The following is a 13,154-nucleotide window of genomic DNA, read 5'->3' on the forward strand; positions in this document are numbered from 1 at the left end:
AACACGCCAACTATACACTAGTTACAGAAAGAATATAATGCCATTACTCTAGTTATCATCACTATAATCCCTATAAAAAAAATCTGTCTATCGGTTGAGTCTGCCGGCCAGTCCCAAAACTTCCCGTTGTTTTCGAGTACCTTGAGCTCCAAAACAATGTACTGAATACATTTTCAAGCTTTTCGAAAAAAAACGTTTTATATCATTTATTTCTCTAACAATATCTCTCGAACGAATTACCCGATTGTGACGGGTGTGGTGACAATCGGCGCGTTTTATTGAGTTCTAGAGCCAATAAAATTTTGTGAATGATTGTCAAACTCCGTACATTTATAAATATCATTTTTATCAATACAGAAATAATAATTAGAGAAACTAACAAATTACGCTAAAAATGGATTAAATTACGTACTCATTACATTTTGAACAAATATAATGATAAATTTTTTAAATAATTAATTCACTTCAAATAGTGTATCATGAATAAGGACATTGTTTCATAAAAGGGACTTTTACCTCGAATTCATTGGGCGATAAAACGAAGCACTTGCTTTTGATAGAATCGCCTGACAGAATGACAGTTGCATAAGATGGATACACTATGAATTTCGGATCATACCAGTACTTCATCCAGTCCAAATTTTCATCTATTGTGATAAAAGAAATATTTGCTTCCTTATTGTCTGTGATTCCGTGAAACATTTTAACCAAATCTTTAGTTATGACCACTGGGTTCATTCGATCGGCAAAACACAATTCCAGTAATTTTCTCTGTTTAAAATCAATAATTTAATTAAATAGTCATTTATTGCTCACATTATAAAAATTTTAATTACCGTGTGATTTTGTGAAATTGGAACATCGTTTAGTGCTGACGTCGAAGAATCTATGAATTTGCTGAGGTGGCTTTCGACTGCACTCACAAATAAAAGGCACAAAATCGTCTCCCCCATTCCCCATATCCACTTCATTATGATTATTTTAGAGTATTCAAATTTTAAAATAAATATCGAAATTCTATTGTTGAAATTAATTATTGAACTACTTAGTAAAATCAATAAGTGGATGCCGGTTGAATACGCGTTGGTTTACTTCGACTTTTTTGCTATAATTAACGCAGTAAAATAAATAAATGAGTAATACTCTGTTTTGCAATGTTGCGAAGAATACGTGTCCATTAGCAATTCGATTGTTTCATGTATGAGCTTCTAATTGAATGCACCCGAGTCAAAATTTCAAGTCTCTTTTGATCGTATTTTTTTTCTATATCTTTTAGACACATATTTGATGATTAAAAGGAATCTCTACTGTCTTAGTATCTATACGATAAGACGCCTGATTTCATCGTAAGTTTACTACTTAAGAGGACTCTAGTACGAAAAAAGAATTAATATAAGTGGGATTCGTGCTCACGCTCACTAAGTAGGAGATACCTGATTTTGCCCGCAAAGAATGAAAAGTTTTTTCACGGTAGCTGATAATGTTTTTTATTTATTTTAAATATTATAGAGAAAAAAAACTTAACGCATTAAAGTCCCCGAAAACTTACTATTTTCTTAACTACCTCTTTTCGCCCCTCCCCCTTCAATATAATAATAGTAACACAGCACAGAAATTGATGAATAAATAAGTCATTGCAAAACAACTGTACTGCACTCAATGACACTCACGAACAAATAATTCCAAACAGCTTTTTATATAAACGTCATTATTTTTTTTTTTTCAATGACTTAAATTTTATTGTTGTTCAATAGTATATTGTTACGATTTTTAGTACATTATCAAATAAAATCAATAGACGGATGCTCGGTCAGAACGGGTCTATGCTCATTGACTTTACTCTCGTCACTAACGCAATGGTATCAATAAACAAATGATGTTACCACTTACGTGGTTGCAAAGGATACGTGGCCACTTGTCATTCGATTATTGCATGTGTTACCAATTAGTACAATGCACATACACTCATTCTACCTTTACAATTAATAACCACTCCTGACTATTGCTGCGTTGCGCAAAATCGATTCACAGAAAAATATACTTTCTTCAAATAAAAAATTTGTCCGAAACATTTTCAGTCATTTCGAAAACGTTTTAACTCGAAGGAATACTGTCTTTTGCTACACAACAGTATTTTTGGGCCTAAAATATGTAGCTTTGTATCTTGAGTTTTGACTAAAATGAGGTACCGACAGTTTTAAGGCTATTATAGAAGTTGACAGCATTCTTTGACAGATCTGCTGGAGCTTTATCAGATTTAATATGAAAATTTTAGAACATCAAGTAGTGTCGGCTGCAAGACATCTTATAAAGCTAAAAAGGATTAAAGATGTAGTTGGGTGTCACAATGTCCATAATAATAGTAACACAGCACGGCAATCGATAAATAAATAAGTCATGGCAAAACAACTCACGCGATATTTTATTGAAAGTTAAAATGGCTGAGTGATAATTGTGATTCGATTAGCTGTAGATAAGATTTGCCTTCTAATCATTAATTCTCTCAATTCTCGTTCTTTAGAACGTTTATCCAAAAGCTCTTCTATTTCTTTTACTGTTACTTCGACACCAAAAACGATAATCGCCCAAGCCGATGCAAGTGTCATTGCAATGTACGCTAACGTGAAATCCTCTAGATCTAACTGATTATACTTTCGTAATGCCTTAATTTTGTTAATTTTTCTCTTACGTTTCAACAAAACTTTCTGCAATTCAGGTCTCTCAGCATAATCTAAATGACCAGTTTCGAATAACTTCATTGCAATTTTATTGATTCTCACGGTAACAACCTATGCAAATAGTTAGCAGAAGAATCATCATCCCAGAGTTGACTGTCACGTTGTATTTGTGGAGGCCGAATCTTTTGTCGCGAGTCGAAATTCATTTTTAACAGAATGCTAAAGCATTCCACCCCGTTATAAACTACATCATCAGAGTAAAAATAGAAAAAATAACGGATGACAAAAAAAATAATGACAACATTAAAAATCAAAATGACAGCTAAATTTTTCGTGAATAATTAGTTTTATGTTTTTAATTATTTACAATTAAACTAAAAGGATTTAGATAGTGATTTTCCATAGGGTTCTGGTAATAAAAAATACAAAGATGACAAAAAAAAAGTAGGCCGATTGATTGTGTCTATCGAGAGCTATCGTGTTTACGAAGTTTTAAACGTATCAATTGACAGCACTGGTTTTTTTTTAGGTAAAATAATTTATTTTCAACTTATAAAATAAAGAATTGAGTTAATTTTTGATTCAAATTGGTCCATAATAATTTGTCTATATGTTAGTATACAATGTAACCTATTTTGGTGTAATTTTACAGAGTGTAGAAATATTTTTCTGTGAGTAAAATAGTCGAAAAAAAAAACCGTTTTTATAACACCCTCAGCGCTTTCCGTTTAAGGTGTAAAATAAGGATAAATAGGAGGTGGGCGGGCAAAACGGGATCGGACCATCAAAACTGATGACTGAATGACCCAAAATTTTTTTCAAAAATTTTTCAGTAGGCGCAATCTATTGTTGGCCACAAAAAATATATGCAGTGTATTCTTCTCTGTATTATAATTTTATACAAGTTATTTAGGGGGTGGTGGAGCATGAAGGCCCCTCCAAAAATTTGATCAAAAAATTTTTTTTCTATTCATTTTTTAATTACCATAAGCTCGATATATTCGCGCATTTTCAGCCCTACATATAATAGCTGGGACAGAAAGGACAATATTTTTTTTTGTAAATTATAAATTATTCAATTTGATTAATTTTGACCGTATAGAGACTTTATTTCTGAGAAAAACTTAGCTAAAAGTATCTGATAACTCCTGTAAACGCAAAGTTGATGGCCAATAATTATTAATATTTGCTGATAGTTGAATCTAAAGCAAATCTCGCGTAAAAGTTTGCTCCTTAATCTTCAGCAAGACGTTAAAGGGGAGTCGGGTGGCTGAGGGAAAGTCTGGAGTGATTTATAAAATAAGTTAGGGAATCAGCACGATTTGCTAAATAATAGGTAATTCTAGACGTATACCATTGCAATTCAATTTATTGATAATTTGACAGTACAAGTACAGACAATTAAAAATTACAATTTGTTCATCATAAAAAGTTTAAGTTTTGAATTATTATCAAGCGGAAAAATTAAAATTAAGGTTGGAACAAATTAATGTATGATGGACAATTGTCATTTATGATTGCGCATTTTGTTAAATTTTGATATTAATAACGGAGTATTTGGAATAATGGCTGGAAGGTTTCATTTTTACAAACGCCTGATCGAATTGTGTTGAATAGCAGGATCGGTAAAATGACAGCAATTCATGAGATGACATTGTGGTTGGCTACTTCTATTAAATATGACTATCAGTATAAAATTATATCATCTTGTGATAATGAGATCAGAAGATTCAATAGAAGCAGTTTCAGATGATCTCAGAATTTACTAGTTTGATTCAACGACATGTATAATAGAAACACGGAACGCCAATCGGTAAATTAACATGTCGTTGCGAAGGAACTTACGTGATATTGAATGGGAATTATAATTGTTGCGTGACAATGGCCATTCGTCTAACGGTAGACGCGATTGTCTCTCTGATCATCAATTTTCTTTTATCTGACTCTTTCGCACGTTTATCTAAGAAAGTTACTATTTTTTTAATCAAAACTTCGATACCAAAAACGATAATCGCCCAAGCCGTCGCGAGTGTCATCGTAATGTAAATCAATTCAAAATCCTCGAGATCGAGTTGATTATGTTTTATTAATTCCTTAATTCGTTCAATTTTTCGTTTTCGTTCCAACAAAATCTTATGAAACTCACGTCTCTCAGCATAATTCAAATGACCGGTTTCGAACAATTTAAGTGCAATCTTATTGATTCTTTCATTTAATGAGAAATGTCTTTCAGTCTTGAAGACCCGATATTTATTGGAAAATTCTTTTGAATAGTGTAAGTTCTCGTCAATGTGTTCGAGTTGGGTATAGTCAAGTATACAAGCAACGGAGGAATCGTTTCTTACTTTTGACAGACAATCATCTTGATGTTTGTTTCGACTCAACATATCCCAAAAGTGGACCATAGCATCATCATCCCATGGTCGATTTTCACGCAATTTGTTTGTGATTTCCTGATAACGGAAATACACGCGATAATCATGATCTATCAAGTCCTTCAAACTTTGGACATTTCTATGTCCGGGTCTACTCAAGAGAGAAATCACTTGCCCTTGTAACACCGGATTGAAAATCAGTGCAAATAACGTTGCGCTCATGAAAGTGATACGCATTGAAAGTCGAAGAATTGGAGTCGATATTCCCATGTCGAGAAGAAACGCTACGAGATCTAAAACGGTAGCACCAAAATCGTACCGGTTGTTGAGAAACATCATTAAAAAAAGAACTGATAGAATAACCAATGACATGATTATTCTTTCTCGAGTGAAAAAACTGTCAATAACTTGATCGAGAGTTGGAACAAAACTTTGTTTTTGTGTCACTATAACGTATCCTCCTTGCTCAAAGTATGGTATGATTTTGTGAAGTCCCATTATTGAATTGTCAATTGGCCATGGATCGCCAGAAATTAAATTTAAATATCCACGTTCCCTATACGGATGAACAGGAGTCACGTTCATAGCTGAATATAAATTTTCAAAGAAAACTTTGGTTTTTCGTAACATCTTAGGCGGAAGCATCATTGTACCTAATTCGTATCCGTGTAAGATCTTTGTTTTGTCAAAAGTTACATTTGGACAAATTTCAGCATCTGAAACGAAATTGACATAATGATAAACATACGGTTAATACAAATTTTATAGTAATCACTACTCCACCATACCCTCACCGATAGTTTGAATTTCTGCCCTGTGTAGTGGGAGAAACATCGTACGTTTTTCGAATGAGAAGGCATCTAATTAAACTTTGCACATGTGCAATTCTTCCCACAAAAGAAGCAGAAATTTAAACTTTTAGGTGCAGATCTGGTACAAAATAGTGCACAAATCACGGGGAAAGTTATTAGGGGAGAGGTGCTGCAATTGTAACAAGGGACGATTGTAACACTCAATGAAAAACTATTAAAAAAAAAATAAAAATTATTATTATTCTCTTTTTAACTTATTCAAAACAGTAAGTTATTGATTAGATCAAAATTTCAGTTATTAATTTTTTTCCGATATCAAAATATTAAGAATTGTTGAAAATACGCCAGAAGACATTATTTTTGAAGCTTCACAATTTTTCAACTTCCTGCTAAGAAAATGGACGATTTTCGAAAAATTGGGAAGTTATTGTTTTCACCCCGATTTGCGAAAACCGAAATTTCATCAGATGTCGACGTTCTAGGAAGCTATTCTGACTATTTTCAGATGATGTCCGAGTGTATGTGTGTATGTATGTGTGTGTGTGTGTGCGTGTATGTGTGTGACCGGTCTATAACTTTTTAACTAATGAACCGATTTGGATGGTTGAGGCGGCAATCGAAAGAGCTTGTTGACCATCAACTTTTCTGAAAATTTTAGATCATTTGATCAAGTAGACTCAATAATATTGGCGAATTACGAAAAAAAAAATTTTTTTTTTTTGTTTTTTATTGATTTCTTAGAAACGACTTATACTATCAACTTCAAAATCTAATCAGCTCTAGAACTTGATAAAACGCGTCGATTGCCGCTTTAACCATCTCAATCGGAGTATTCGTTCCTGAGATATCGTGGGAGAAAGAAATGTTTAAATCTGTATTTTTCAAAAACAATAGCATAAAAAAGTATTTTCGAGCTCGAAGAGCTCGAAAATGTATCCACAAGAATGTTTTCGAGCTCAAGGAGCTCGAAAACAGCGGGAAGATTTGGGGCTGACCCGCAGGGTTCACCGATAGACAGATTTTTTAATAACAAATTGGTTTTTTGATGTTATGATGTGAAACTTGTGTTAATATTTTTGGTTGTTTCAATATTTATAAATTTTTGATAATTTAGTTTAAAGATGGCAATATATGTGATACTATAAGGTTGAATACTTGACTTTGAGAGTTAATAAAGTATAATAGTATGTATTAAGACTGAATAATAAAAGAAATTTGATGAAAAGTATCTATTTCGTACCATGTTGTGATTGCGACCCATGCACGCCGATATCCTGGTTCCTGTCTTGTGTTGAATAAATTTATTTTGTACGAAGTTACCATCGACTTTTTATTAATTAATTAAGTCAGTCACATAGAAAATACTATCAACTAACTTTCTGGCGGTTTTTAAGTTAACTATCTAAAAAAAAAAAACGAATGAAATAGAAAAAATAATCATTTTTGTTACAATTGCAGCACCTCTCCCCTACGGCCTGATCCGCGTGCTTTCGCCTTTGGATCGAGTAGGCATTCAGACACGCGGGTCAAAGTATCTTATTTTCCTCCCGTGGTTTGTAATATACTACTCCTGCATAACTGAAGAACGTGTACTTCACAATACATTCAGACCAATAGACTCTAGAAATCTGAACGCTTCAACAGTTTCATTTAAATTGGTAACTTTCTGAGTCAACTTTTCTGGTACATAAATTATCCATAATGATCGACTCTTACCGTTACTAAACGACATTCTGTAGATTGTGCACACGTAGCATAGTTTGTCTTGAGTTTCGACTTTCTCCCAGGGTTCAGGTGCTATATCACCAAAAGGATTCATGGTGTAGATCATCGTATTGTTGTTAAATTCGTTGGGGCATAAGAAATATGATGTAGAAATTTCTTTCCTCCAGAGCCATCCCAAGGCTTTCGATGCATCGTCGCACTGGTTCCCGGAAACCAAAAACGTCGTCGTGATGCTCCAATAATTTACATAGTCAAAATGTTCTTCGATGTCAGAGATGCCACTTGAACACTGAAAAGAAAAATAGTTTTGAAAACGAAAAAATCATCAATGAATAACACACCAACTATACACTAATTACAGAATAGTATATTGTACAACTAGTGCGGTAAGTTGTCGATTGCCCACGAGAGCAAAGTTGAGCGCACGAACGAAGTGAGTGCGCTCATTTGCTCGAGTGGCTAATCGGCAACACTGCACGAATTGAACATATTTTTTTGTTATTATTAATGCGATATGAGTGCTATTTAAGTGCTCGCTGTTTTGTTCCCCAAGTAGCTTTATGCTGATTCAACTGTTACTGCGACATTTTTATGGGTTATCCGATGATCTGCATACGGCAAGTAAATTTGAGTGCGATAAGTAAATTCATCACACTCAAATTTACTTGTCGCCTTCAGATAATCGTATAACGCACACAAATGTTGTGGAAACAGTTGAATGGGCAAACCAAGATTACTAGAGTCTCAAGCCAAGAAAGTTTTCTCTTGGATTCTCACTTATAGATGCTCCCTCCTTCGCATCCGATGGAATGAATACTCCCCACTCTCTCTCTTTCTCACACTAGCGCAGCGAATGGATTTTGAGTTCACCTTTTTATTTTAAATAAATTAAAAATTGAATAACCAAATTATATTATTATAATAAATTAATTGATTAATGTAATTAAATAATATTGAATAATTTCTCAATTTTTTTTGTAATTAAATTTGTTTTTTTTTTTTTAACTTTTTTATATTTATGTCGAAATTCATTTATGAACGATTCATACAATCCGTTCAGTATTTTGGTAAAATGTCAAAACTAACATTTTTCTAAATTATTGTCGAAAACATTTGTAATATTAATTCTGGGTTTAGGATTTAAAAATGTGACTGATCATAAGCCAGTGTGGTTCAGTATATGTGGGCAAAGTAAACGTAGCCCAGCAAAGGCTGGGATGGCTTAGTTGGTAAAGCTCTCGCGTGACGCCGAATCGATCTGGGTTCGATTCCTCGGTTAAGCGATAATTGTTTTTTCTCAATTTGTTTAAATATTTAACTTATTGCGAAACTTGCCCATCCCTTATAAATGTTTCTGATACAGTATTTATTTGCTTCACAGCATTGTTTGTAATATTTAAACAAAAAAAAAAATTGTTCATTGAAAAAATGAAACAAAAAAAAATAAAATTTTTTAGCTCAATAGATTTATTTGCTTAATTGAAGAAATTAATTTCTTGGCTGAAAATTTTTTTTTTGTTTGCGACAAATAAAAAAATTCTTGGCCCAAGAAAGTTTCTTCTTGGTTCAAAAAATTTTTTTTCTTAGTACAAAAACTTTTTTTTTTAGCTCAAGACATTGTTTACGGTCTCGATAAGGTAACAGTCTTTAGACAAGAAACAAATTTCTCGAGTTAAAAACAAACTTTCTTGGCCCGAGAAAATAATGCTTTAAACCAAGAACAAACTTTCTTGGGCCAAGAAAGTTTGTTCTTGGTTTAAAACATTATTTTTCATGGTTCAAAAACTTTTTCGTTTCAGCTCAAGATATTTTTTCTTGACTTAAAAATTTCTTGATACAAATAATTTTTTTACTTCAATAAAGTAAGAAATTTCGCTTGGTTCAAGAAAAAAATTTCGGAGACATTTTATTTCTTGTTTCAAGATTTCCTTTTTTTCTGTGCGGGGAACAAATTAACCGATTGAGACGGGTGAGGTGGCAATCGACGCGTTTTGTCAAGTTCTAAAGCTGATCAAATTTTGGATTCGATTTATCGAGTCGTTTTCGAGATATTTCAGAAAAAATAAAAAATTTTTTTTTTTAATTCTTTCGACAATGGTTTCTCTTGAACAAATGAACCGATTTCGATGGTTAAGGTAGCATTCGACGCGGCTTATGAAGCTCTAGAGCCCAGTCCATTTTGGAATCAATTTATAGAGCACATTAAAAGTTATCGAAAAAAAAACATTTTTGAAAAAATTTTATTTTTGGAATATCTCTGAACGAGCCCTACCGATCAAGCTCAATTTTCTTACAGCTTCAAGGTATTGACAAGCCGCGTCGAATGATATCTTAAAGTTCAAAATCGGTTCATCCGTTCAAAAGATACAGGTTTTATGTACGTACGTACGTACGTACATACATACATACATACACTCGGACATCATCTTGAAATTAGTCAGAATAGCTTCCTAGGACCTCAAAACGTCGACATCTGATGGAAATTCGATTTTCGTAAATCGGACCGAAACCAATAACTTCCCGAATTTTTGAAAATTTACAATTTTCTTAGCGGGAAGTGGAAAAACGTTTTTTTTCATTCTTTCGTCGTCGATGTCTCTCGAACGGATTATCCGATTGAGACGGTTGAGGTGGCAATCTGCGCGTTTATTTGAGTTCTAGAGCTGATAAAATTTCGCGAATGATTGTCAAACTCCGTACATTTATAAATATCATTTTTATCAATACAGAAAGAATAATTAGTGAAACTAACAAATTCCGCTTGAAATGAATTAAATGACATTCTCACGACATTTTGAACAAATATAATGATGAATTTTTTAAATAATCAATTCACTTTAAATAGTGTATCATGAATAGGGACGATGTTTCATAAAAGGGACTTTTACCTGAGTGTCCGACGATAAAGCGAAACACTCGCTTTTGATAGAATCGCCTGACAGAATGACAGTTGAATACGATGGATACACAATGAATTTCGGATCATTCTGGTACTTCGTCCAGTGCAAATTTTCATCTATTGTGATAACAGAAATATTTCCTTCCTTATTGTCTGTGATTCCGTGAAACACTTTAACCAAATCTTCAGTTATGACCACTGGGTTCATTCGATCGGAAAAACACAATTCCAGTAATTTTCTCTGTTTAAAATCAATAATTCAATTAAATATTCATTTATTGCACACATTATAAAAATTTTAATTACCGTGTGATTTTGTGAAATTGGAAGATCGTTTAGTGCCGACGTCGAAGAATCTATGGTTTCGTTGAGGTGGCTTTCGACTGCACTCACAAATAAAAGACTCAAAATCATCTTCCCCATTCCCCATATCCACTTCATTATGATTATTTTGAAGTATGTAAAATTTAAAATATAAATCGAAATTCTATTTTTGAAATTATTTATTGAACTACTTAGTAAAATCAATAAGTGGATGCCGGTTAAATACACGTCTGTTCGCTTTGACTTTTTTGCTGTAACTAACGCAGGAAAATACATAAATGAGTAATATTCTGCTTGCGGTGTTGTAAAGAATACGTGTCCATTAGCAATTCGATCGTTCCATGTATGAGCTTCTAATTTAATGCACATGCACCATTTTTGCGCCTGTTGTCAACTGTCCCTTCTAAACATTGTTGCTGTGCGAGAAATCGATTTGCAAAAAAAAAAATATACTGACCCACATATTCTAGGCGATTTTAATTTCGATATTAGCAGAATTATAAATTAAAAATATTTCAAAATCATATTAAATATAATTTTTTAAATGTAACGGCAATAATTGACTGTGCGAATTGCCAGTCTCGAAGACTGAGACTAAACATCACTTACATAAAGGTAAAATTTCAGTTAAATTTATTTTTCTATTCTAGAGCACAACAACGAAAAGCTTAAAGTTCCAAAATAATTTTCATTGTCAGTAATAATGATTTTCAGAAACCCGAGTCGGAATTTGAATCGCCAGTCGGACGTAATGAACGTTGGAATCGCAAGTCAGGCGTATTGAACATTGAAAGCATCACCTGGATATTCAATGTTAAAAAACATAGACAAAATCAATTTCCTTCGGCTTGTCCTCGGGGGGTTTTAGTGGGTTTAATGATAAGGAAACATATCCGACTTGCAAATTTAAAGTTTGGCACAAATATTCTCAACAATTATAAAAATTCCCGACTATCGATTTTTTTTTTGAAATTTAATTCCGAGGGGGGTTTCAGTGGAGTCAACGATTAAAATACTCTCGATTTTTAACTCCCCGCTAAGAAAATCGACGATTTTCGAAAAATTGGGAAGTTATTGTATTCACCCAGATTTGCGAAAATCGAAATTTCTTTAAATGTCGACGTTCTGAGGTCCTAGGAAGCTATTCTGACTATTTTCAGATGATGTCCGAGTGTCTGTATGTATGTGTGTGTGTGTGTGTGTGTGTGTGTGTGTGTGTGTGTGTGTGTGTGTGTGTGTGTGTGTGTGTGTGTGTGTGTGTGTGTGTGTGTGTGTGTGTGTGTGTGTGTGTGTGTGTGTGTGTGTGTGTGTGTGTGTGTGTGTGTGTGTGTGTGTGACCGGTCTATAACTTTTTAACTAATGAATCGATCTGTGATATATATATAAAAAATATTTTGGCCTAAAACATAAAAAAATTTTAATATGCTTCAAAAAATTTTTTTCATCACAACACTAAGAATTTTTTTGCTTTTTTGCAATTTTTTGGGGTTTTTTGGATTTTACTCAGACTGTAAATGGCTAATGTTTTAAATAAACTTCAGGTTAGTATGTGGAGGATCGAAATACATGAAAATCATGCTTAGTTAGGGTTGAAAAAATTTATAAATTTAAAAAACGGTCGATTTTTGTGTATTTTTGAGGTTTTTTAAAGTTTTCTAAAAATCTGAGGGTGTACGGGTTAAACGGACCTCGGATTCGGATTCAGCGGATCAAAATACATGGGAATAAATCGGTCCCGTCAAAAGTACAGAGAACTTATTTTTTTTGTGTGCCGGTGTAATAGTAACTCAGCACGGCAATCGGTAAATGAATGAGTCACTGTAAATCAACTCACACGATATTGTATTGGAAACTTCAATTGCTGAGTGACAATCGTAATTCGATTAGCTGTAGACAAGATTCGCCTTCTAATCATTGATTCTCTCAATTCTCGTTCTCTAGAACGATTATCCAAACGGGCTTCTATTTTTTTTACTATTACTTCGATACCAAAAACGATAATTGCCCAAGCTGACGCGAGTGTCATTGCAATGTACGCAAACGGGAAATCCTCTAGATTCAACTGATTATACTTTCGTAATGCCTTAATTTGGTTAATTTTTCTCTTACGTTTCAACAAAACTTTCTGCATGTCACGTCTCTCAGCATAATCTAAATGACCAGTTTCGAATAACTTCATTGCAATTTTATTGATTCCCACGGTAACAACCTATGCAAGTAGTTAGCAGGAGAATCATCATCCCAGAGTTGACTGTCACGAAGTAGTTCAGCAGTACTTGGAGAGCAAAAGTATACATGATAGTTATGATCACTTCAGTCTTCAAGAGTTGCTACATTTCTG

The 13,154-nt window shown here is 33.4% G+C and overlaps 1 protein-coding gene across 1 annotated transcript; it reads right to left on the bottom strand.

Moving 5' to 3' along the window:
• Positions 1-4,141: 4,141 nt before the first annotated feature.
• Positions 4,142-11,043, bottom strand: LOC130674612 (uncharacterized). Its single transcript, XM_057479990.1, has 4 exons — positions 10,796-11,043; positions 10,479-10,730; positions 7,582-7,879; positions 4,142-5,769 (listed from the first exon to the last, which is right to left on the bottom strand). The coding sequence occupies exons 1-4, from the start codon at positions 10,928-10,930 to the stop codon at positions 4,541-4,543; spliced, it is 1,914 nt and encodes a 637-aa protein (XP_057335973.1). The 5' UTR covers positions 10,931-11,043; the 3' UTR covers positions 4,142-4,540.
• Positions 11,044-13,154: the final 2,111 nt, after the last annotated feature.

Source organism: Microplitis mediator, chromosome 9, assembly GCF_029852145.1.
Source record: "Microplitis mediator isolate UGA2020A chromosome 9, iyMicMedi2.1, whole genome shotgun sequence".
NCBI lineage: Eukaryota > Metazoa > Arthropoda > Insecta > Hymenoptera > Braconidae > Microplitis > Microplitis mediator.

Coding starts and splice junctions, on each gene's coding strand:
- LOC130674612 (XM_057479990.1), bottom strand. CDS start 10,930: ATGAAGTGGATATGGGGAATGGGGAAGATGATTTTGAGTCTTTTATTT. Junction 10,731..10,795: donor CAATTTCACAAAATCACACG/GTAATTAAAATT, acceptor GATTTTAAACAG/AGAAAATTACTGGAATTGTG. Junction 5,770..7,581: donor CAGAATGTCGTTTAGTAACG/GTAAGAGTCGAT, acceptor ATTTCGTTTCAG/ATGCTGAAATTTGTCCAAAT.